At 41.8% G+C, this 24,500-nt stretch overlaps 1 protein-coding gene across 14 annotated transcripts in view; it reads left to right on the top strand.

Moving 5' to 3' along the window:
* Window positions 1-24,500, top strand: part of ILF3 (interleukin enhancer binding factor 3) — a 78,456-nt gene that overhangs the window by 30,349 nt on the left and 23,607 nt on the right. For 2 of the 14 annotated variants that reach the window (XM_087888484.1, XM_087888478.1), the window contains exons 14-20: window positions 8,446-8,583; window positions 8,679-8,852; window positions 9,032-9,182; window positions 9,499-9,552; window positions 13,620-13,967; window positions 18,973-19,086; window positions 19,540-19,689. In XM_087888484.1, the coding sequence (XP_087744610.1) occupies window positions 8,446-8,583; window positions 8,679-8,852; window positions 9,032-9,182; window positions 9,499-9,552; window positions 13,620-13,967; window positions 18,973-19,086; window positions 19,540-19,670 (1,110 nt within the window). In that variant the 3' untranslated portion in view covers window positions 19,671-19,689. Of the gene's footprint in view, window positions 1-8,445; window positions 8,584-8,678; window positions 8,853-9,031; window positions 9,183-9,498; window positions 9,553-9,863; window positions 12,074-13,619; window positions 13,968-18,972; window positions 19,096-19,539; window positions 20,172-24,500 lie in introns of those variants that run through there. The other 12 variants (XM_087888482.1, XM_087888476.1, XM_087888486.1 and 9 more) reach the window with 6 other exon arrangements.

Raw genomic sequence — 24,500 nt, 5'->3', positions numbered from 1 at the left:
TTTCTGCTCTTATTGCGTCATCAGATAATCGCCCAGCCGCCCTGTTTAGGGTGACCCGCTCCCTGCTCCATCAAGGGGCGCGGGAAGACCCCTTGGAGGGTAGAGCTGAGGATTTTGTACAATATCTGTATGACAAAATCGCTCAGATTCGGGAACAGCTGGACTCTGACTGGGTTGATCAAGGGGAGATGACAAGGGCAGGTCCTGAGAATATTATTTGGGAAGAGTTTGATCCTGTGACTCCCGAAAGCGTGGACAGGATACTGAACAGACTAAATGCGACCACATGTTTATTAGACCCGTGTCCCTCCTGGTTGGTACTGGCCTCCCGGGAGGTGACGCGAGGCTGGCTCCAGGAGATTATAAATGCTTCTTTGAGTGAGGGTGTCTTTCCCGCCGCCTTGAAAGAGGCGGTGGTGAGGCCCCTCCTCAAGAAGCCCTCCCTGGACCCAGCTGTGTTAGCAAATTATCGTCCTGTCTCCAACCTTCGCTTTGTTGCGAAGGTTGTTGAGAGTGTGGTTGCACGACAAGTGCCTCAGTACCTGGATGAATCAAATTATCTAGATCCATTCCAGTCGGGCTTCAGGCCCGGGTACAGCACAGAGACAGCATTGGTCGCATTGGTTGATGATCTCTGGAGGGCTCGGGACAGGGGTTGCTCCTCTGTCCTGGTCCTGTTAGACCTCTCAGCGGCTTTTGATACCATCGACCATGATATCATACTGCACCGGTTGGAAGGGTTGGGGGTGGGGGGCACTGTTTTACAGTGATTCTCCTCCTTTCTCTCTGACCGGTCGCAGTCTGTGTTGACGGGGGCAGAGGTCGACCCCGAGGCCCCTTATATGTGGGGTGCCGCAAGGATTGGTCCTCTCGCCCCTTCTGTTCAACATTTATGTGAAGCCGCTGGGTGAGATCATCCGTGGTTTTGGGGTGAAGTACCATCAGTACGCTGATGACACCCAGCTGTACATCTCCACCCCAGACCACCCCAATGATGCCCTCGAGGTGATGTCCCGGTGCCTGGAGGCCGTATGGATCTGGATGGGGAGGAACAGACTCAGACTCAACCCATCCAAGACCGAGTGGCTGTGGTTTCCGTCGTCCCGATATAGTCAGTTGGTGCCATCTCTGACTATTTGGGGCGAGTCGTTGGCCCCCACAGATGGGGTTCGCAACTTGGGCGTCCCCCTGGACTCGCGGCTGTCTTTAGAAGAGCATATGACGGCCGTGGCCAGGAGGACTTTTTATCAGGTTCGCCTGATTCGCCAGTTGCGTCCCTTTCTGGCTCGGGACTCGTTATGCACTCACACCCTTGTCACCTCACGCCTGGATTATTGTAATGCTCTCTACATGGGGCTCCCCTTGAGAAGCACCCGGAGGCTCCAACTGGTCCAGAATGCGGCCGCACGGGTGGTGACGGGAGCAATGTGGCGCTCTCATGTGACCCCCCCTCCTGCGCAAGCTACACTGGCTCCCAGTGGTTTTCCGGGTGCGCTTCAAGGTTTTGGTTACTACCTTTAGAGCGCTCCATGGCTCAGGACCAGGGTACTTAAGAGACCGCCTCCTGCCACCAGTAGCCTCTCACCGACCAGTTCGCTCCCATAGAGAGGGGCTCCTCGGGGTGCCGTCGGCCAAACAATGTCGACTGGCGGCCCCCAGGGGGAGAGCCTTCTCTGTGGGGGCACCTGCCATCTGGAACGAGCTCCCCCCGGAGATACGGAGGATCCAAGACTTATGCATCTTCCGCCGTGCCCTAAAAACGTTTTTATTCCAACAGGCTGGTCTGGCCTACCTCTCCCTTTTAAATTGGCTTTTAAATTGGCTTTTTAATTTGGGTTTTAAATCTCTTTTAGATAAATTTGGATGTTTTAATCTTTGAGCCTAAATTATTTAATCTGTTTTTTAATAGTTTTTAACTTTTGTATGTCTTTGTATTTTATTTATGGCTGTTCACCGCCCTGAGTCCTTCGGGAGTAGGGCGGTATACAAATATGAAAAATAAAAATAAATAAATAAATAAAAGGTGAAGAAACAAACTCCCCCAGGAGGGGGGAGTCCCCCTCGTGGATATATGCCCACCAGGCTTCCGTGCATTTCATCAGCCGAGGGCTCAGGGCAGGGGCGGGGGGGTGGCGGTTATTATAAAGGAAGGTCTGGATCCAAGGGAGACCACTGTTCCACAGATAGCCGGATGTGAGTCCCTCTTTGTGAAGTGGGGTCGTGGAGTACAGATGGGCCTGTTGGTCACGTACCTGGCTCCCTGCCACGTGGCAACGGCCCTGCCCGAGCTCCTTAACGTTATAGCCGAGGTGGCGGTGGGCACCCCCAGACTTGTCATCATGGGGGATTTCAACCTGCCATCTATCGGTGAAACGTCTGAGGTGGCTCGAGAATTCATGGCTTCCATGACGGCCATGGACCTTACTCAGTTAATTCATGACCCCACTCACACAGGAGGACACACTCTGGACTTAGTTTTTGTCTCTGGTCAGTGGTTGAGTGGCCTTGATATAGGGGATATAGCCATCGAACCCTTGTCATGGTCTGACCACTCGCTCCTTCGACTGGACTTTCTAACCGCTGCACCCTGCCGCAGGGAGGCGGGACCGACCAGGTGGTTCCGCCCCAGGCGCCTGATGGACCCTGATAGGTTCCAGATGGAGCTTGGGCCATTTCCTGAGATTCTGGCTCATGACTCGGCCGAAGACCTGGTGGCCGCCTGGGATAGTGCGGCTGCCGGGGCCTTGGACCGAGTCGTGCCTTTGCGGCCTCTGACCCGGCACCGAACTCACCTAGCTCCTTGGTTTTCCGAGGAGCTTAGGGAGATGAAGCGCCGGAAAAGACGCCTGGAGAGTAGTTGGAGGACCAGCCGCTCCGAACCTGACCGAACACTGGTGAGGTCTCATATTAAGACCTACCTAGTGGCGATAAAAGCGGCGAAAACTAACTATTTTGCCGCTCTTATCGCGTCATCAGATAATCGCCCGGCCGCCCTGTTTAGGGTGACCCGCTCCCTCCTCCATCTTGAAGTGCGGGATGACCTCTTGCAGGGTCGAGCTGAGGATTTTGTGCAGTATCTGTATGACAAAATCGCTCAGATTCGGGAAGGGCTGGCCTCTGACTGGGTATGTCCAGACGGGATGACTGAGGCAGGTCTTGAGAGTGTTATCTGGGGGGGGTTCGATCCTGTGGCTCCCGAGGACATGGACAGGGTCCTGGGACGGCTGAACGCGACCACATGTTTATTGGACCCGTGTCCCTCCTGGTTGGTACTGGCTTCCCGGGAGGTGACACGAGGCTGGCTCCAGAAGATTGTTAACGCTTCTTTGAGTGAGGGGGTCCTGCCGGCCGCTTTGAAAGAAGCGGTGGTGAGGCCCCTCCTCAAGAAGCCTTCTCTGGATCCGGCTGTTTTGGCTAACTATCGTCCAGTCTCCAACCTTCGCTTCATTGCGAAGGTTGTTGAGAGTGTGGTGGCGCAACAGCTTCCCCGGTACCTGGATGAAGCTGTCTATCTAGACCCGCTCCAGTCCGGCTTCCGGCCTGGGCACAGCACGGAAACGGCATTGGTCGCATTGGTGGATGATCTCTGGAGGGCCCGGGATAGGGGTTGCTCCTCTATCCTGGTCCTGTTAGACCTCTCAGCGGCTTTTGATACCATCGACCATGGTATCATGTTGCACCGGTTGGCGGGGTTGGGGGTGGGAGGCACCGTTTTGCGGTGGTTCTCCTCCTACCTCTCTGACCGGTCGCAATCTGTGTTGACAGGGGGGCAGCGGTCGACCCCGAGGCACCTTGCTTGTGGGGTGCCACAAGGGTCGGTCCTCTCGCCCCTTCTGTTCAACATTTATGTAAAGCCGCTGGGTGAGATCATCCGTGGCTTCGGGGTGGAGTTCCATCAGTACGCTGATGACACCCAGCTGTACATCTCCACCCCAGGCCACCCCAATGATGCCCTTAAAGTGATGTCCCAGTGCCTGGAGGCCGTGCGGGCCTGGATGGGGAGAAACAGGCTCCAACTCAACCCCTCCAAGACCGAGTGGCTGTGGCTTCCGGCGTCCCGATATAGCCAGCTGACGCCATCGCTGGCTATTGGGGGCGAATCACTCGCCCCCACGGAGAGGGCTCGTAACTTGGGCGTCCTCCTGGACGCACGGCTGTCGTTAGAAGATCATTTGGCGGCCGTGGCCAGGGGGGCTTTTTATCAGGTCCGCCTGATACGCCAGTTGCGCCCCTTTCTAGATCGGGACTCCCTACGCACAGTCACTCAGGCACTCGTCACTTCCCGCCTGGACTACTGCAACGCTCTCTACATGGGGCTCCCCCTGGGGTGCACCCGGAGGCTCCAGCTGGTCCAGAACGCGGCCGCGCGGGGGATTTTGGGGGCGACGAGGCGCTCCCACGTGACACCTCTCCTGCGCGAGCTGCACTGGCTCCCGGTGGTCTTCCGGGTGCGCTTCAAGGTGTTGGTGACCACCTTTAAAGCGCTCCATGGCTTAGGGCCGGGGTACTTACGAGACCGCCTTCTGCCACCAATAGCCTCCCACCGGCCAGTACGCTCCCACAGAGTGGGCCTCCTCAGGGTGCCGTCCGCCAGACAATGTCGGCTGGCGACCCCCAGGGGGAGAGCCTTCTCTGTGGCGGCGCCCACCCTCTGGAACAACCTCCCCCCGGAGCTACGTACAATAACAGACCTCCGGATTTTTCGTCGGGCCCTAAAAACCCATTTATTTCAACTAGCTGGGCTGGCTTGAGTCAAATTTTAAACGGATTTTAAATTGGAATGTTTTAATTACGGCCAAAATTATTTAATTATTTTAAACAGATTTTAGATTTTGTATGTTTTGTATGTATGTCTTGTTTTTACTTTGGCTGTTCACCGCCCTGAGTCCTACATTGGAGAAGGGCGGTATAGAAATTTAAACAAATAAATAAATAAATAAATAAATAAATAAATAAATATCCTAGTTCCTAAATGGGTGGTCCCATTGGAGATGGCAACCTACCCGACGGTTTATAATATAAAAAGAAATTGGACCTACAACATCCTGATGGATGGAGGAGGGAACTTAATATCAAGAAAGGAACTTCAAGTAAAAGGAATAGATATAGATTGGTGGTCATATGCCCAAATTCAAGCTAGATTCAGAAAAGACAAACGAGTATGGTATTTACCAAACGACACAACCGCTAAATAGACACCTTCTGGGTGTTGAAACAAAGATTATAGGTCTCAGACCTATAATCTTTTATTATCAAGCTATACAGCTGAGGAGATAGTAAAAGATACGATGATTGCCTGGGGAAGAAACTTAGGAAGACGGATGCAACTTGAAGAATGGCAGGGAATATGGAATAGATCAATGAAATTGACATTATCAGCGGCATTTAAGGAGAACTTTGATAAAATGATCTATGGGTGGTACCTCCCACCAGATAGGATAGCTAAAATGTTCCCTGGATCCTCAGATAAATGTTGGAAGTGCAATTCAGCCAGGGGTACTTTCTTTCACCAGTGGTGGACCTGCCCTCAGATCAGGAAATTTTGGGAAAAGATTCAAAAATGGTTGAACGAGATAACAGGTGCAAGTTTCCCCCTAACTCCAGATTCTTACTTACTTACTTGGAATCAAACTAAAAGATGTGGGCAAACAAGACTGGCACTTATTCATCCATATTACAACAGCTGCGAGAATGGCACTTGCCCAGCATTGGAAAAATGTAAATACACCATCAGATCAACTTATAATAAATAAGATATTGAATTGTGTCGAATTGGACAAATTAATGTATATCCTAAGAGACAAAAAAAGAATCCATATACTACAGCAACTGGGAACGCTGGTATTTATGGCTAAAGAAGTGGACAAATATAGAATAAATAACATAATATTAAATATATACTTAATTATAATGTTATCTCATTTTGGTTTGGTATTTAAATACGCGATTGGTAATCAAAATAGTCAACGCTAATTGAACAAAAGGATTTACCGGGATGTAACTATGAATAAGTATTTGGGGGTTCGATACGACACCCAGTTAGTCCTTCTTTGTGGTTGTCTTTATGTGTTGTGTTGTATACCCATATATAACTTATATTTGTTTGAAAATTACACATGTTTTTTTATCTGTAAATAAATAATAAAGATCTATTTTTTAAAAAAGTTTTGTTAAAAAATTGTATTCTCTCCTCAAATCTCTTAACTCTTCTGGGTATTTGTCTCAGTACTACAATTTCTTTATCTTTGTATTTCAATGTTGTACTTCTTACTATTTGTAATATCTCTGTTTTCAATGCTTTCTTTGTAAATCTTACATGTACTTCTCTCGGTAATTTATTTCTCATTGCGTATCTCATTGACCTTGTCAATCTCGTTTAGAATCTTTTCCTTAGGTTGTTCCATGACTTCTGCCAGTATTTCAACAATCACCTCAGGCAAATTTTCTCCTTTTTCTTTTTCTATGTTTTGAAATCTTAGATAATAATCAGAATGTTCCATTTCCAATGGGATAATTGTTTTTTCTTGAATTTTGTCAGCTGATACGAGCTTTTCTTCTAATTCCTCAACTTTCTTTTCTGTCATCTGTGCTTTTTCTTCTACTTTTTGAATTCTTTCTTCATTTTTCCCAGTCAACTCTTTCATTTCTTTTAAATCCTGCTTCAAATCATTATGAAAGGATTGTATAAGATTTTTTAACTCCATCGTCTCTGAAGTTTTCTGTGTTTCTGTTGATGAGGGGCTTGCTGTTGAGTGTAAATGTGCTGTAAATTTCTTCATTTCCATACTTTAAAATAGATTTGTAATCCACGTATGGTTCCAAGTATCTAATCCTTCCCGATGGTTGGATTAGAAAAAATCAAAAATAGAAAAATAAAAAATAAAAATCGATCACTCCCCCAAAAATAAAATGCCTAAACTGTTACCAATACAGCATTAAAATAGAAGGAAGGGAAAAAATCAAAAAGCCCAAAAAAGAAAAAAATAGTTAAAATAAATCTTTAACACTAGAGAAAAAAAGATAAAAGTAAAAAATAAAAATCCAAACAAAACTTTTCTTCTGACTCTTCTTGTCTTAATCCAAATTCTAACTAATCTAGCTCTCTTCCAATCCAATAGTAAGAGAGCATATATTGAAAAAAAGCACCAGCGAGAAGAAGAAAAAAAAAGAACAAAATGTAGAGCAAAATATCTTCTTTTTATCCACCACAGCAGAGCTCAAACAATACTTCAAAGTATTCATAAATGGGTAAATAAAAAACTAAGCACAAAAAAAATAGAGATTTAAAAGCCAAAAATAAAATTCAGAATCCAATCTTTCTCTCTTGCACATCTGTTTTCTTATCATTCAGTCAAAGTTGTCAAGGTCAGCCTTAGCTAGAATTTCTTCAGTATAAGTCAAATCCTTTTTTCCCCCCTTCTGCCACTAGATGGCAGAAGGGAAAAGGCTAGTTCATTCAGTAAGGCAAAGCGCTTTCAATATCCTTTACTGTTTTTAGTTAAAACTGTTCAAAGTTTGATTCATAATCAATTACCACCATTCCATCACATTAGAAAAAAAGTGGGATTCAATCTTCACAGGTTGGTTGATCCTGATTTTTAAGGTTTCCCAAATCATTCCCTTTTCTTAATCAGAAGGGGGGAAAAATCTTTTTACTTTCGCTTTCCTTGCCGCCAAAATGCTGGAAGTGAGAGCAAATACACACCCGCTCCCACTTGTTACTCTCAGCTACTCTTTTCCATACTATTTTGTTACCAGTGGGTATGAAGAGAAAAACTTTTTTCAAAAAATCAAATCTTTTCTCACCTCGATGTCACACGCTGTCTCCTTTTCCTCTCTTCCATTGCGGCCGCCCCAGCTTCCTAGCGACTTCTCTGCAGCCTGATTTAAGGAGCTTCTTCCGATCCAGCCAGGAAGTTTGCAGTCTCCCTGTGCTGGTTGGTCCGTGCTCCTCTTGTTCCCTACAGAACGACTTAGGTCACTTTGGACCCCCGGACAACAGAGATATCGACGGCTCTTTAAGAGGTCTCAAAGAGCCCATCGTATTGCCGCAACCCTGGCCACGCCTCTCTTATCACTAACACTTCTAAGGGTGTTCCTTATAGAATCATATTTTCTAGAAAACACCTTTCTGGTCTGTTTAAGGAAATAATTACTAAACTATGTTATCACTGTGCAAATCTTAGTGATTTGCATATTAGCTTCTGTCCAGAGCATGTTGCTATGCATTGAGGATATTTCTAACAAACTGGCTAAAAATCAATAGGTCTGTGCTGGCTTATTTAGATACTTTATAAATTTAGGGCCAGGATAATGTAAGTAATTGGTTTGGTGTGCACTTAACCTTTCTTTAACTTGTAAGTTATAGTTTTGAAATATTGGAGGAAATATTAGTGCTTTTTAACATTTAATTAGACATATTTTCATTGTGATGTTTTTACTTAGAATGTGAAACAGCAGGGACCAATACTGACCAAGCATGGAAAAAACCCAGTTATGGAACTCAATGAGAAACGGCGTGGCTTAAAATATGAGCTGATTTCAGAAACTGGTGGCAGCCATGACAAACGGTTTGTGATGGAGGTAAGATGACTTGGTCCACAAAACTGTACTCATAATTTCTGTTATATTTTGTCAAAGTTATAGTTCTGTTCCTGAAATCATTTCTCATTTCGAAGGTTGAGGTTGATGGCCAGAAGTTCCAAGGAGCTGGTTCAAATAAAAAGGTGGCAAAAGCTTATGCTGCACTGGCTGCATTAGAAAAGCTTTTTCCAGATGCTCCCCTTCCAGTGGAGCAGAAGAAGAAAAGAGCCCCTATGCCAGCACGAGGTGGACCAAAATTTCCTGTAAAGGTGGGCATAAGCACTACAGTTTATGATTATATTGGAAATAACCCGTGCATTTCTTTAAAAACTCAGGCTTAAAAGTTTGATAGATATTTTAAAGCACATTTGACTATGCAGTTTTCAGGTGCTTTAAATGGCCAGAGCCAGGAATAAACACTTTTCTTACATTTTTCTGATTTCAACAGCATAATCCAGGCTATGGTATGGCAGGGCCTATGCATGCTGAAGTACCTCCTCCTCCAAACATGCGGGGCCGGGGTAGAGGAAATATCCGGGGCCGGGGCCGGGGCAGAGGTGGATTTGGTGGTGCCAATCATGGAGGTTATATGAATGCTGGTGAGTTACATTACTTTTATTTAGCACTATGACATTTAGAAACAATATTATGTTGCCTTATGCAACTTAATTTACCTTTGAAATGTTATATCTTAAGTTTGAGCTTATTCTATTTGTAACATTTGGAATTTGGCTACTCTATTTGGGTTAGCTCCATTTGGGTAGCCAAATGTTGCTGGGTTTGGGAAATACTGAATAGACTAGGTTCTCTAGAATCCACTTTGTATGTGTCAAAATATTTAGATATTGTGCAAGCATAAAAACTCAATTCATTTAACATACTTCAAATTGTATAATGTTTTTGGTATTTTTCTAGGGGCTGGATATGGAAGTTATGGCTATGGTGGCAACTCTGCAACAGCAGGCTATAGTAAGTGTTTAATGGGAAAAAAATAGACAACACTCTGGGGTAACAAACTCAGTATTATTTTGCATAATGAAATGACCAAATATCTCTTTAAAGTTGATTTTAAATTTCTCTGCTTTAAGCCAAGTGAAGCAATACACCATTTTTGTAAAACAGTTCTCCCTAAAATACACAATTTTGCTTTGAAAGGCCTTTGATGGGGAGGGGGATGACGGGAGCAGAGAAATAAAAAATAATTTTTAAAAATGTGGCACATTTTGCCATTTTCAAAAATTCTAATTTTTTTTCCTCTGCTCTGTCTCCCCCTTTTGTAGGTGACTTTTTCACAGACTGCTACGGCTATCATGATTTTGGGTCTTCCTAGATCATCTAAAAGTATTGCACATAAAACAACTTTTTACTCCAATTTTCTCGAACTCCAAAACCAATGTGTTCGTGCTGTGTCCCTGTGCTTCACTGGGTTTCTCAAGAGGCTTTTCACCGCAGCTTTCTGAAACTTAGCCTACAAACAGTGGCAGTTTTAATTGTGACTTGCCTTTGATCATATGGATGTACACTATTGGGGAGCAAAGGTTTAAGGAATGTCCTTGCATTGTGCACAATAAGAGCCAACTCTGTTCTGCTTACAAGCAAAAGGCCTTTGCTTTTTATGGAAAGCATTTTATTTAAACAAAATTTGCAAAAATATGCTACCTTTTTGTCTTAAATTTTCAAGAGATTTTGTACAGATTTCAGTCCCAAAAAGTGGGTAAATGCTTGTAATAAGGCGAAATTCCTTTTAATAATTCTGAAACTACAACAGCCTAAATTTTGAGCATGCATATTCTTGATTTATATGTGCTGATTTTAATCTCTACATCCATTGGTTTCTTACATTAATATAACGTGCAAGTCTGAGTTACACTTGTTGGGTTGTATTATCTTTAACATTTCAATGGTTTGGTTAACTGCAGTGGGTTTGTTGCAGTTCTTATAGGATGTGGCTCTTTTTTCTTGTTCTCCGGTACATGTCCCTAGAAGATAAATGTAGTATCACAAGACATGAAAACTACTGAACATTGAAAAGCACAGGGAATGAACAAATTATTAACATTTTTAATAAATGGATTGTTTGGTTCTCTTTGCTTTAGTAGTCATATTAAATGTGCTCAGTCTGATTGTTGTCTTAGGATCAATGTTAAATGTACTAAATTAGTAATTAATGAAATAAGTGGAAGTACAATGGAGATATGAATTTGAAAAAAGGCTCTAAACATAAAAATGACATTTGGTATCAATTTAAAAACAAAACTTAAGTAAAAAATTCTTTCTTAAAAGCAGTTGTTCTGAATGTGTTTTAGGAATAATTTGGATTAAGAAGTAAAATTACTCCAAGTAACCAGGTTTATGTTTCTTTGTATATGACCTTGCTGAACCACAACTGAGTTCACTTATAACTTTTCCCACTTTTTAAGCATGTAGCTTTATGATTTTATTAAGCATAATAATTGATAACTTGTATGCTAATTATGTGTCAGAACTGATGTAGTGTTTTGTGTTCCTTTAACAAAAAAATCTCTGGTTGTACATAACTTGAGACATAAACTTCAAATTGAATTCTAAGTAGAGAGCCAAACCCTTTAAAATGAATAGCACTATGCATTAAATGAATTTTTCCCCAAAGACAAAATGAGTATGCAATGGCTCAGAAGACATTTTTATTTTTTTCAGGTTTTGATCAGGGCACAATCTAGAGCACTGGTGTCAAACTTGCTGTATCATGTTGCTGTCACAGGACGTTTCACGATGGTTTTCCCATTCGTGGAGCTGGGGTGTGTGTGGCATGCACGTGATGCATCTGGCCTGCGGGCCGCCAGTTTGACACCCCTGATCTAAAGGGATCTTATGGGAAAGGCTAGAACATCCAAGTCCTTTCCTTTAGATAGCTTGTGCTCTAAGCCCACCTGCCAGTCTTTCTGTTCATTCCTTCCCGTTACTTTTGTACATTTCTTCTTGTGTATTACTTCCCATTAGTGGCTTTGACTTTGCTCTGCTCTCGCCGTACACCAAGAATGCATGTGTTTCTGCCTGTGCCATGCAGGGAACATTTTGTGCAGAGTATATATACTGTGCACATTGTTGTTAGTACTTTGATTTTGTTTTCAGCTGTCACCATTTCTATTTTGCATTCTGTTACCAACTAAAATATATTTAATATTTGGAATAATTTTTAATTCTAACGTGGAAAATTGCTATTTACAAAAAGCTGACATTGTGCAAAATGCTGTATTAGATTATTTTGAATTACATGCATCTCAACATGGTAGGACTAATTAATGTAATGTATATGATATATTGCATAATTATTAGGCAAGTGAGTATTTTGACCATATCATTTTTATGTATATTTTCCACCCCCAAGCTGTATAAACTTGAATGCTTATTATCCAATAATTATATATCCATAAGGATATCAGGTGATGTTTATTTCTGTAATGAGGGTGTGTCCTAAGCGATCAACATCCTATATTAAAGTGTGCATAATTATTAGGCAGCTTCTTTTCTCAGGCAAAATGGGTCAAAAAGATTTAACTGAGTCTGAAAAGTCAAAGTCTTTCAGAGGGATGCAGCACTCTTGAAATTGCTAAGATATTGGGGCATGATCACAGAACCATCAAATGTTTTGTTGCAAATAGTCAACAGGGTCGCAAGAAACGTGTTGAAAACAAAAGACGCACATTAACTGACAAAGATTTGAGAAGAATCACATGTGAAGCTACCACACTATCTCCAGTGCTGTTATATTCCAGAACTGCAACTACCTCGAGTGCCCAGAAGTACATGATGTTCAGTGCTCAGAGACATGGCCAAGTTAAGGAAGGCTGAAACCCAACCACCACTGAATAAAACCAAATAAATTGAAGTGGCAAGACTGGGCCAAGAAATATCTGAAGACAGATTTTTCAAAGATTTTATGGATTTATGAGATGAGAGTGACTCTTGACAGACCAGATGGATCTGGATCAGTAACAGGCGACAGACCATGGCTGGATCAGTAACAGACACAGAGCTCCACTTCAACTCAGACATGAGCAAGGTGGAGATGGGGTCCTGGTATGGGCTGGTATTAAAGTTGAGCTAGTTGGACCTTTTCAGGTCAAAGATGGACTCAAAGTCAGTTCCCAAACTTACTGCCAGTTTTTAAAATACACTTTCTTCAAGCAGTACCGGAAGAAGTCTGCATCTTTCAAGAAGACCATGATTTTTATGCAGGACAATGCTCCATCTCATGCATCGAAGTACTCCACTGCGTGGTTAGCCAGTAAAGGCCTTAAATAATGACATGGCCCCCTTCCTCATGTGATCCTATGGAGAACTTGTGGGCCCTTAAAGGGAAGATTTACGGTGAAGGAAAATAGTACAACTCTCTGAACAGTGTCTGGGAGGCTGTGGTTCCTGCTGCACAAAAAGTTGATTGTCAACAGATCAAGAAACTGACAGACTCCATGAATGGAAGGCTTGTGACTGTTATTGAAAAGGGTGGCTATATTGGTCACTTAATTTTTTTTTAAATGTCAGAAATGTTTGTAACTTTTTTAGTTGTTGATTATTCTCACTTTAACAGATGAAAATAAACAAGCGAGGGGAAACAATTTTCAATTTTCATTTAGTTGCATAATCTGCATATTAATAATTGCCCAATAATTGTGCACAAATAGATATTCCCTGAAGAAAGCCAAAACCTCTTAAATATTCAAGTTTGAGATTTATTAACATTTTGGAGTGACCAAGAGCACTGTAGGTGTTCAATAATAAAATTAATCCTAAAAAAACCCTTGCCTAATAGTGCACATGGTGTATACTTCATGGCAGAACTATATACTGTATTCAGTCCTTACAATTGTCAACAGGAATTAGGGCATTTCATTTGGCAATTGTTTTTGTTTTTTATTTTGCAGACAGCCTACTTAATGTTCCTTAATTGAGAAGAGATCAGTTCAGAACAATTTCACACTGTCACATTCATGACTATGGTATATTGAACATGAGTATTGCCTTCATAGTGGTTGACCCTGCTCTCTTCTCTTTAGGCCAGTTTTACAGTAATGGTGGCCATTCGGGCAATACAGGAGGAGGAGGTGGTTCTTCTGGCTATGGTTCCTATTATCAAGGTGGTGACTACAGCACTCCTGCTCCTCCTAAGCATGCTGGGAAAAAACAACATGGTGGACAGCAGAAACCTTCTTATGGCTCAGGGTATCAGTCCCATCAAGGCCAACAGCAACAATCATATAACCAAAACCAATATGGCAATTATGGTCCGCCACAAGGCAAGCAGAAGGGTTATAACCAAGGCAACTATTCTGCTTACTCAAATTCCTACAACTCTCCTGGTGGCAGTGGCGGAGGATCAGACTACAATTATGAAAGTAAATTCAGTGAGTTTCTTGTGGATGGTGGGGTGGGAGTTGAGAAATATTCAAATAGATACTGCATAAGCTTAGTTCTGGTTTATGATAAATAAATATGCTTAAAGACATGACAGAAAAGCTGGGAATAGTTCAAAAAATAATTACTGGCTTAAGCACCGCTACCGTGTTTCCCCAAAAATAAAACCCGGTCTAATATTTTTGGGGCTCCAAAATAAGCACTAGGACTTACTTTTGGGGAAACATGATTTCAGGATGATCAGCCCAACTGGGTGCTTCTCCCCTCCCCAGCCTGGCGCTTGTGTAAGAGGCAAGCGCATAGGGACCAATGGTATGCGGCGGCAGCAGCCCACTGGTCCCTTGGCAGCCCGTGCAGTGCAGGTGAGTTGATTCCCTGTCCAGGCAGGGGCGGGTGAGGCATGCGATCTGGAAAGACTGGGAAAGCCAAGAGTTGATCTGGAACAGGCAGCTGACTGGGAGGTTTGTCTTTGTGCAGAGGTGCAGGGTGGAAGGCATGTGATCAGGGCCGGATTTTCCTATAGGCTAACTAGGCTTCAGCCTAGGGCCTCAAGATCAAGAGGGGCCTACACAGTGGTGGGATTCTGGGGGTTCTAGGGGGTTCGGCCGAGCCCTTTGTTAAATTGCTGGCTCGCCCGCCCCTCGCCTCCCACCCGCGCGGCGCCAGCCTACTGTAGCCAGGGGTAAGCAATTGTGGCTCTTTTACAACCTGTGGACTTCAACTTCCAGAATTCCTGAGACAGCTTGGCTGTCTCAGGAATTCTGGGAGTTGAAGGCCACAGGTTGTAAAAGAGCCACAATTGCCCACCCCTTCCCTAGCCTGAGTTCCGCTGCCTGGGATCCACGTGGGCTGCCACGTGGTTCCCCACCGGCTCCAGATGGAGAAAGCAGCTTCCAGACTTCACTCACCCTCACTCTCTGCTCTGTTGGATCGCCGGCCGTTCGCTTACCCTGCCCACTCCCAGTCTATTGCTGCCTCTGATGGCTAGAGGAAAAAAAAACTTAAAATTCTTGCCGCGGGGCTTCAAAGGGCCGCCCTAGAGCCAGTGGTGCAGCCGAACCGTTTGTTAAATTGCTGGCTTGCCCCGCCCCTCCTCACCACTATTTATTGCCAATAAATAGTGGTGGGCGAGGGGCGGGGGAGCCAGCAATTTAACAAAGGTTTCGGTGTTTTTTTTTGTAATTTTATTGGCCCCCGGAGCTTCAGCATAGGCTAATTAGCCCTTGCTTAGATCGGCTCCCGACCCCCAGCTGATTTGCTCTCAGCTGTTTTGCTCAGTGCTCTTTTGCTTGCTTGGAAAGTGCAGATTTTTTTCCCCCTAGCTATACTGAAAAACGAAAGAGAAAGTAAAGCAGGCTGTTGGCTTTGCACGTTGGAAAATTAGGCAGGCAGATTTCTTTTCTTTTTCCTCACCAAAAAAGATAGGTGCAAACAACGGGAAATTTAGGGAAAAAGAGGAGATTTTAAAACACAAAAGAAAAAAAGCTCTATTTAACTAGGGAATTGTAATAATTGAGATACTATTAATTGTATATTGTGTTGAAAGCAGAAACGGTTAAGTTGTGGTTTGGAGGAATATATGGGGGAAATTATTTGGTTTATTATTATTGGTAAATATAATTAATGGATTTGTAAGAAATTGGATTGCATGGAAATAATTGGAATATTCATGTTCATATTGATTAATATACAAAAAAGGTAGTTATATAACTAATTGATTTATATTAAAATGTTGAATTTATATTAAACAACTAATATTACATAATTAACCAATGTGAGGATGGATATAAAAATAGATGACAATGGGAAGGGGTATAATATAGAATAGAAGGGAAAAATTGAATTTGATTAAGATTAGAGATGAGGATGAAGGGTAATACTGGTTTTTTACAAAAATAGATGAGGAATAAATATGGCAAAAAGGAAATATAGAAATTGTAAATTTAATTGAAATGACTAAACACTGTTTAAATTTGTGAACCGGCCAAATACTCTGTTCAAAGAAAATACATTGTATGTTTGTATGTGTGTTTCTAATTATTGTTATTTATTCCTATTTGTTCTCTTTTATTCTTTAAAGTTTAACAATTCATTCTTTATCTTAATATCTTTATATTTGTTTGGGGTTGGCTTTCTTCCCTTTCATCTTTTTTATTGTACAGCAATCTTTCTCCTCAAACCTACCACCTCTCTCTTTTCTTTCCTTCTTACTTTCTCTTCCTCCCCCTCTTCTTCTCCTCCCTACTTCCTCTTCCTTTCTCCTTCTCCTCCTCTCTTCCTCCCTCTCTTACCCTCCCTCCTACTCTAATTTCCCTTCCCTTCCTTCAATCCCTCTCTATTGCTGTATCCTTTTATGCATATGGACTACTCAGAGGGCTGAAAAAGTTATTTCTGACTGGTCCTCGCATTTTTGACCAGTCCTTGAACTTACGACTGTCCTCACATTTTACGTTTTTGCCCTATCTTGTCACCATGGTGAAGAAAAGCAGTTGTGAAATGAGTGACATGGTTGTTAAGAAAGCTGCAAGGGCATAAATGTGAGGATGGTCATAAGTGTGAGGACCGGTCAAAAATGCGAGGCCCAGTCAGAAATGACTTTTTTCAGCCCTCTGGGTAGTCCTTTTGTGCATATGGACTACTCAGAGGGCTGAAAAAGTTATTTTTGACTGGTCCTTGCACTTATGACCAGTCCTCGAACTTACGACTGTCCTCACATTTTACGTTTTTGCCCTATCTTGTCACCATGGTGAAGAAAAGCAGTTGTGAAATGAGTGACATGGTTGTTAAGAAAGCTGCACGGGCATAAATGTGAGGATGGTCATAAGTGTGAGGACCGGTCAAAAGTGTGAGGCCCAGTCAGAAATGACTTTTTTCAGCCCTCTGGGTAGTCCTTTTGTGCATATGGACTACTCAGAGGGCTGAAAAAGTTATTTTTGACTGGTCCTCGCACTTTTGACCAGTCCTCGAACTTACGACTGTCCTCACATTTTACGTTTTTGCCCTATCTTGTCACCATGGTGAAGAAAAGCAGTTGTGAAATGAGTGACATGGTTGTTAAGAAAGCTGCACAGGCATAAATGTGAGGATGGTCGTAAGTGTGAGGACCGGTCAAAAGTGCGAGGCCCAGTCAGAAATGACTTTTTTTAGCCCTCTGAAAAAAGTCTATGCACATAGCCACGCCCACCCGGTCACATGACGAGCTACCCACGCCTACACAGTCACGTGACCAGCTAGCCACACCCACCATCATATGATTGCCAAGCCACACCCCCAACTAAGCCACGCCCACAGAACCTGTTGTTAAAAAAATTGAATCCCACCACTGGTGAAAGGGCCTCATAAGTGGAATAGCCTAGGGCCTCTTTTCATCTAAATCCGGCCCTGCATGTGATCCTGACATGCTGCACAGGCTGCAGGCAAGCAGAGAGACACGAAGATGAGCCTCCCACGGACCACTGGTTTGGCTTTCCTGTGGCCTGTGTGGCACATCCAGATCTTGTGCCTCCCTCCCTCCTCTGCCTGCTGCTTGGACAGGGAATCAACTCAACTGCTGTGCAGGCGCACAGACACTGTTGGCCTGCATGCGCTCGCTGCCTCGTGCTGACCACATCCACTAGGGATTATTTTCGCGGTAGGGTTTATATTGGGCGCACACTTAAAATTGGGCTAGGCTTTATTTTCGGGGTAGGTCTTATTTTGGGGAAAATAGTATTTATGAGTAGTTGTGTTGTCGTGTCAGTTGAGGTAGTCCTCAACTGATGACTACAGTTGAGCCCAAATTTTTGTTGCTTTGTGAGACATTTCTTAAGTGAATTTAGCTCCACTTAACTATCTTTCTTGCCACATTAGTTGAGTGAATCACTGCACTTGTTAGTTAGTTAGTAACCATGCTAACAAGCAAATCTAACCAGATTTACTTAACATGGTTATTAAGTAAATCTGGCTTTCCCATTGACTTTGCTTGTCAGAAGATTGCAAAAGGTGCTCACATGACTTTGGGAACTGTTACCATCATAAATATGAGCCAGTTGCAAGCATTTGAGTTTTGATTACATGACCATGGGGCTGCTGCAACAGCAATAAGTGTGAAAAATGCTGAAGTGACTTTTTAATGCTTTTGTAACTGATCAGTCACTAGACAAACTTGTAAATTGAGGACTACCTGTAATTGTTTGGAAGTTTTCTAATATTGCAGTGAACAAAATGCAATTTGAAACTTGTGAAACAATTTAAAACTCAAAAAGCAATTTAAACTTGTGAACTAACAGATATTGAGCTGAGAACTAGATGAAGTAATTTAGAATAATATTTTGATAGTTTATTTTAAACAACTTGACAAGTTGAATTGAAATGTGGCAATATGATAGTCTGGTTCTCCTCACCCGGGTTCACCTGTGAATCTCAAAATTGCCTGAATAAACATAAACAAAATCTAGATAGCATCATTTGGAGAAAGGCAGAAGATGGCCTGAACAGAATAGAAATAGTTCTTGACCTATGATAGACCCCACAACGTACTTACAATCCAGATTTTAAGTTCCAATGAGGGGGCCTGCAGTCACATGACCACATTTTATGGTCGTTTGCAGCATCTCACAGTCACATGACAGCAATTTATTATTTTTTGCTGGAAACCAGTGTTCACTTCCTGTTTCCGCAAAAAAAATCTGCCCATGCAGACAATGGGTTAATGCCTGCCATGTTTGTTTTACAGCTACCACAAAATGTTAAATTGGGTCAGTCAGTTTGATATAGCAACATACAACCATCATGTTATGGAAATTCTGGGCCCCATACTAGCCATTCATCGAGAAATACCTATAATAGAAAAGTATTCATGCATTGTAGTTTTTGGCATCCAGGCGCAGAATAGTTTTTTGTTGCAGCTTTTAGGACTGCACAGAAAGAAGTGGTGAGCATCTTCTATATAGAAAGTGGAGACATACGTTCAAAGTAGTTTATATAGGTGACTTAATATGCATTCTTTGATTGCAGATTATGGTGGTGGACGTGGAGGGGGTGGTGCAAACAGCTATGGTTCAGGAGGTGCCTCCTACAATGCTGGTGGCTATGGGGGAGGAGTAGGTGGAGGAGGATCATCTTACCAAGGTAAGCAAGGTCAGTATAGAGTTAGACATGCAAATACTTTTGTGTTAGTGAAATGTTGTATTGGCTGAATGGCCAACCGTTATCTATGGTAAGTGTCAATACTCTTTGCATCCCTAACTCTTAATGAATGTAATCTATGAATGTAATGAATAAAACTCAAGAGGAAAGATATTTTTTTCAGCTCTAGGCATTAGAAAAGAAGGAGGGAAGAGGAATGGGATGCTTTGAAAACATCAGAGCTTGAAGCTGAGAGGTCCTGTTCTCCAAATGTGCATATATGCCAGAGCACTTAGTCAAGAAGCAATAGTAAAATATTAAGTGATCTGAAATAAAGCCTACATGTTGCAATGTTTATGTTTAGTTCTGTGTTCTAAATATTCTTATGCATAATAATGGGAAATAACTGAAGTAGCTTTTACAATGGTATATTAATGTAACTTTCAATTTTTCTAGGTGGATATTCTCAATCAAATTATAATTCTCCTGCTTCAAATCAGAATTACAGTGGACCTCCCAATTCCTACCAACCTCCGCAAGCTGGATATGGCAGAAATGACCACAGCATGAACTATCAGTATAGATAAACTAGTTTGTTCTTGATGGGTCTGTATCTTTGTTTCTCCTAAATTTGCATAACCTTTGAATATTAAGTTTTATTGCATCACAGTAAACATGTAAACCCTGTTTCCATGTTGCAGTGCTCTTTGTGATATCAGTCACTAATGGTTGAGTACATTGTGATTCCATAATTAGCTGTATTTTGGACATTTAATGGTGTATTTAATGGTTTGTTAGTTTGCCATTTCAGTTTTTTTGTCTAAATAGAATTTGAGTTCAACATCCCTCTTTCGTTTAAATTAAATTCAGGTATTAACATACAGGATTGCTTTAAATGGATAAGGGATGTCTTCTGCTTTTGTGAAGTGAGTTTAAAAAAGCTTTCTGTATTTTAATGCTTTAGTGTTTTTCAGTTTTATAAGTGATTTATTTTTAAAATTTGTGGGAAAGAGTGGGTTTGTATGTCTGGGTCATTCAGACAGTTCCTGGATTATGCTGAATGTAGACAAATAAACATAAACTCTTCATGTGTCTGTCTAGAATGTTATTCTGCCCCAAAACTATTTCTTAAAAAGTAAAAGAATAACACCAATAATATTTTTTAATTTTAAAGAAATGTTACTATGTTATATTTTTATTAATTTTATTAAAATACCCTTCACTTATCCTAACTATTATGCCAATAATACTCACGTGCATTTGATTTTTTTATTAACTGAAATTATCATAAGTCTAATTTCTTTAAAAGGATTAGTAAGAAATGAGGCAGTGTGGAATTATGAGGTTCCTTGATTGTGCATGCTTTTTCTACTGTGATGGCATCCTGGATTCTGTATTATGTGCAGTATATTTTGTGGCTTGAAAAAATATACCATGTTCCCCTGAAAATACGACCTAGCTGAAAAATAAGTCCTAGCCTAGTTTTTTGGGGTGGGCCTAATATAAACCCTAGTGAAGGAGATGGGCATGGCCAGCACAGGAGGCAGCCCTTCGCTAGTCACCTCATGGCTGCTTGATCCCTTAATTGCGGCCCATGGATCAGCTGAGCCAGCGAGGGTTGGGAGTTCTGTCTCATTGGGCTCCTGGAGATGTTTCCAGTGCACTCTTGATATCCCCAGCCCTGCCTATGCCACCAGGCAACCTCGCAGCCAAGGGCCCCTCTCTTCCGCAGTTTACCTTGTGGCTCTGGAGCAGGCGGTGACCACAGTTTGCGCTCCGCCAGGCCTGGAGCTCAGGCTGCTGCTAAAATGAGGCAGAAAGTCATGCGTCCCGTCAGAATTGGCTCCCCCCCCGCACCTCTACCCAGCTGCTGCTGCTTGAGAAAGGGGTGATCAGCAGGCAAGTCTGGAAGATTGTGGAAAGAATGTGCTTAAGGTAGAAGCAAAGCACAGGCTGTTCCTTTCAAGCTCATTATTTACAATTGCATTAAAGTCTCCTATTATAAATACATCTTTATCTTCTACTTTTTTTTTTTTTTTTTTGCTTTAATTTATATGCCGCCCTTCTCCGGAGACTCAGGGCGGCTTACAATGCGTTAAGCAACGCGTAAAGCAATTTTCTGTGTAGTTTCGCAAAGAATTCTTGGTTTTTATTTGGAGCATATATCGCTACTAACAATATTTTCTTTTGGTTCATTACTATTTCAACCATTAATACTCTTCCTTCCTCATCCTCAAACATTTGTTTAGATTGAATTGTCTTTAATATATAGTGCCACTCCTCTTTTACTTCGGCAAGCAAGCGTTATATAATGTATATAATGTCCCCAATTTTATCTGCTCCAAAAACTTTTTATGCTGTTTTCTAATATGAACTTCTTGCAAGCATATAATCTAATTTTAACTTCTCTAATTTGTTAAATGTTTTTCTTCTTCTTATTGCCAAATTTAGTCCATTTATATTTATTGGTATCGTTTTTATTTCTTCTTCCATGTCTTACTTATTTATGTGCTTAGTGGATCTGGATCTGGCTCCCTTTGTTCTTTTGCTTCTTTTGCTCTTGCTCCTCTTATTGCTCTTCTTGTTCTTTAGTTGTCTCTTTTGGTTGTTCCTTTTCCTCTTCCAGCCCCTCTTTCTTCTCTCGATCTCTCTTCCTCTTGAAATCCTATATATTCACAAATAATTCTGCCTTCTCTATTGTATTTAATCTATGTCTTTGTTCCTGCCAGTTCACCAAGATTCCTTCTGGTACCATCCATCTAAAACTCACTTCTCTTTCAATCAAACATTTAGTTAGAAATTGATATTCTTTTCTTAAATCTCTAACCCTTCTTGGAACTTGCTTCAGTGCCTCTCTCTGTTTTATCGTCGTGTTTCTCATCAGCTGTAAAATCTCTGTTCTTAGTGTTTTCTTGGTAAATCTGACATGTATTTCTCTAGGCAAGTTATTTCTCATTGCATATCTTGTATGTACTCTAAAGATCTTGACGATCCCATTTAGTATCTTTCTTTGCTCTCTTCCATTGCTTCTGCTAATATCTCCGCAATTTTTTCAGGTAGATTCTCTCCTTTTCCTTCTTCAATGTTTTGAAATCATAAATAATAATCAGTCTTATCCATTTCCAACGTTATAATTGTCCTTTCCTGATTTTTGTCAGATTGTAAGTCTATGATCCATCTCTTCCACTTTTTTCTCTGTTGATTCTGCTTTTTCTTCCACTATCTTCAGTCGTTGTTCACTTTTTCCCATCATCTCTTTTGACCTCTTTTAATTCTTCATCTACTTTGTTTATTTGTTCCTTAAGATCTTCATGTATGGCTTGTAGCATATTTTTTAATTCCATATTGGTTTTATCTTGTTGTGTTGTAGTATCTACTGCCTTTTGTGCCGTGGATAAATGTGCTGTTATTTTCTTCATCTTATTCTTTGTGTTCAAACCACAAAATTTGTAATCCAAATGTCAAGTATAATCCACGTTTAGAATCTTGAACCTCCACTCTGTTCCACCACCAGGCAATCAAATTCCACTTCTAATTTAAACCCAAGTTCAAAATCAAAATTAAAATCAAAATCTTTGGGTTCTTGTTACCCTAATCCACATAAATTTAAAGGGAACAAAAAAAGGGGCAAGAAAAATCCCCCCCCCCAAAAAAAAGTCTATCAAGGATAAAAAAGAGTGAGCAAAAAATAAGACATTAGAAAAAGAGAAAGCAAAAAAAGAGAAGGGGATATAAAAAGTATTTAATCCCCATTAATACAAAGATAAACCCTCAGCACAAAAAAAAAAAGAAAAAAGGATTAAAAATATATATATTCAAAAATTTATTCCAAGAAGTTCCAGATCCAGCTTATAAAAAGGAATCCAAAAATCCAAAATTATACGTCCAAAAAGTAGAAAGAAAACAGCTAAGAATTTAATGAGTTATCCAGCTGGTTCTATTTTCTTTTCCAATTATTAGTTATTATCAGAACTCTGTCACCAAGTTTAAAAAACTTGGTCATTTGGTCCAAGGTCATTTCATTTCATATCTTCTTTGTTCTTTCACTTAGTTAATTTGTCAATATTTAATATTGTCTTTATTTATGGCCTCCACTTTTTCACCGCTGTTTACTGAAATGGGGAGGTAGTCATACATCCGCTCCCTCCCCTTTCCACTTTTGCTGTTCTTCAACTTAAAGTTTTTAAACAGGGAGTACAATAAAAAGAAGGAATCTTGTTTCCAAGACAACAGTTCAGTCTCACCCAGACGATCCATCTCGCTTTCTTCTCTCTGTGTGGCCACCCCAGCTTTGAGGCAGCTCCCGATGGCTGTCTTCCCAATCATTGGGTCGGAGGCTATTTGCCTGTGCGTCAGGGAATTTGTAATTTCCCTGTTCACAAGCCCGTGCCTCCGTTCTTCAACGTCCCTACGAGATGGCTATGATCCTCTATGGATCCCCAAAACGGTTGAGATATCGACGCTTCTCGGGAGCCCTCAAGTTCACGTCGTGTCTCCGCGACGCTGGCCACACAAGCAACATATTTAACAGAAGCAAAGAGCAAAGATTAGATTGATTCGTATCAATATGGCCTTTCATTTTCCTTCCTTTTCTTATGACAGGATGCTTCCTGTCAATGGTGGACTAGGGGAGCATTTAAGGACCATGAGTTTTGCTGATCTAAGGGGAGAGGGTCAGTGGACACTGAGGAGGCCAAGATTGCCATCCCAGTGATAGGAGATGATCCATATGCTGGATCAGAGGGATAAAACGGGAGGAGAAGGAGATCTGCAAAGGCTAAAAACACTAGAAACCCAATCCTTTTCCAGTGGGGGAAGATACTGCCAAACCCAGTTGAAGTCAACTGCCCCAGTCCAAGTCTGCACGGGATGTGGGCAGTTCTCCCCATCTTGGCAGCAATCTCCATAACTTTTTCTGGACCATTTATCTATAAACAATTTGTGAAATAAAATTTTCAACACGCACACCTCCTGTTTCTGACAAAAAGTGTAAAGCAAGTCTATACTTGCTTTTTGTGTGTGTGTGTGTGTGTGTGTGTGTGTGTAAACTGAGCCTGCCTCCATTTTCTTTAACTCCTCATAACATTAAATATTCAATTCCTCCTACCACTGTCATCTTGACTTCCAAGTCAGCTAAATTATTGCCTCAAGCTTCAAAGGAATTCAAAGCTTGATTTAAGGCATACAATTCACAAGCCTGTGCAGACCACCTTAAAGGTAACTTCCTAGCTAGATAGACCAAAACTCCATCTTTTCCTTCTACTACTTTCTCTTCCCATCTGTAAACAAATTAATCCTTCCCCCCAAGGGAACATCCATTAAATCAAGTCTAACCCTAGGCTACAATACAACTACTCCAACACAATATTGTTCAAGATCCAATCCTCAACTCCTTCAGGTGCTATTTTTTTACTACT

This window comes from Pantherophis guttatus, chromosome 2, assembly GCF_059756535.1.
Source record: "Pantherophis guttatus breed Tessera chromosome 2, ASM5975653v1, whole genome shotgun sequence".
NCBI lineage: Eukaryota > Metazoa > Chordata > Lepidosauria > Squamata > Colubridae > Pantherophis > Pantherophis guttatus.
The sequence above is the reverse complement of the archived record's forward strand: the minus strand, read 5'-3'. Positions and strand labels throughout refer to the sequence as shown.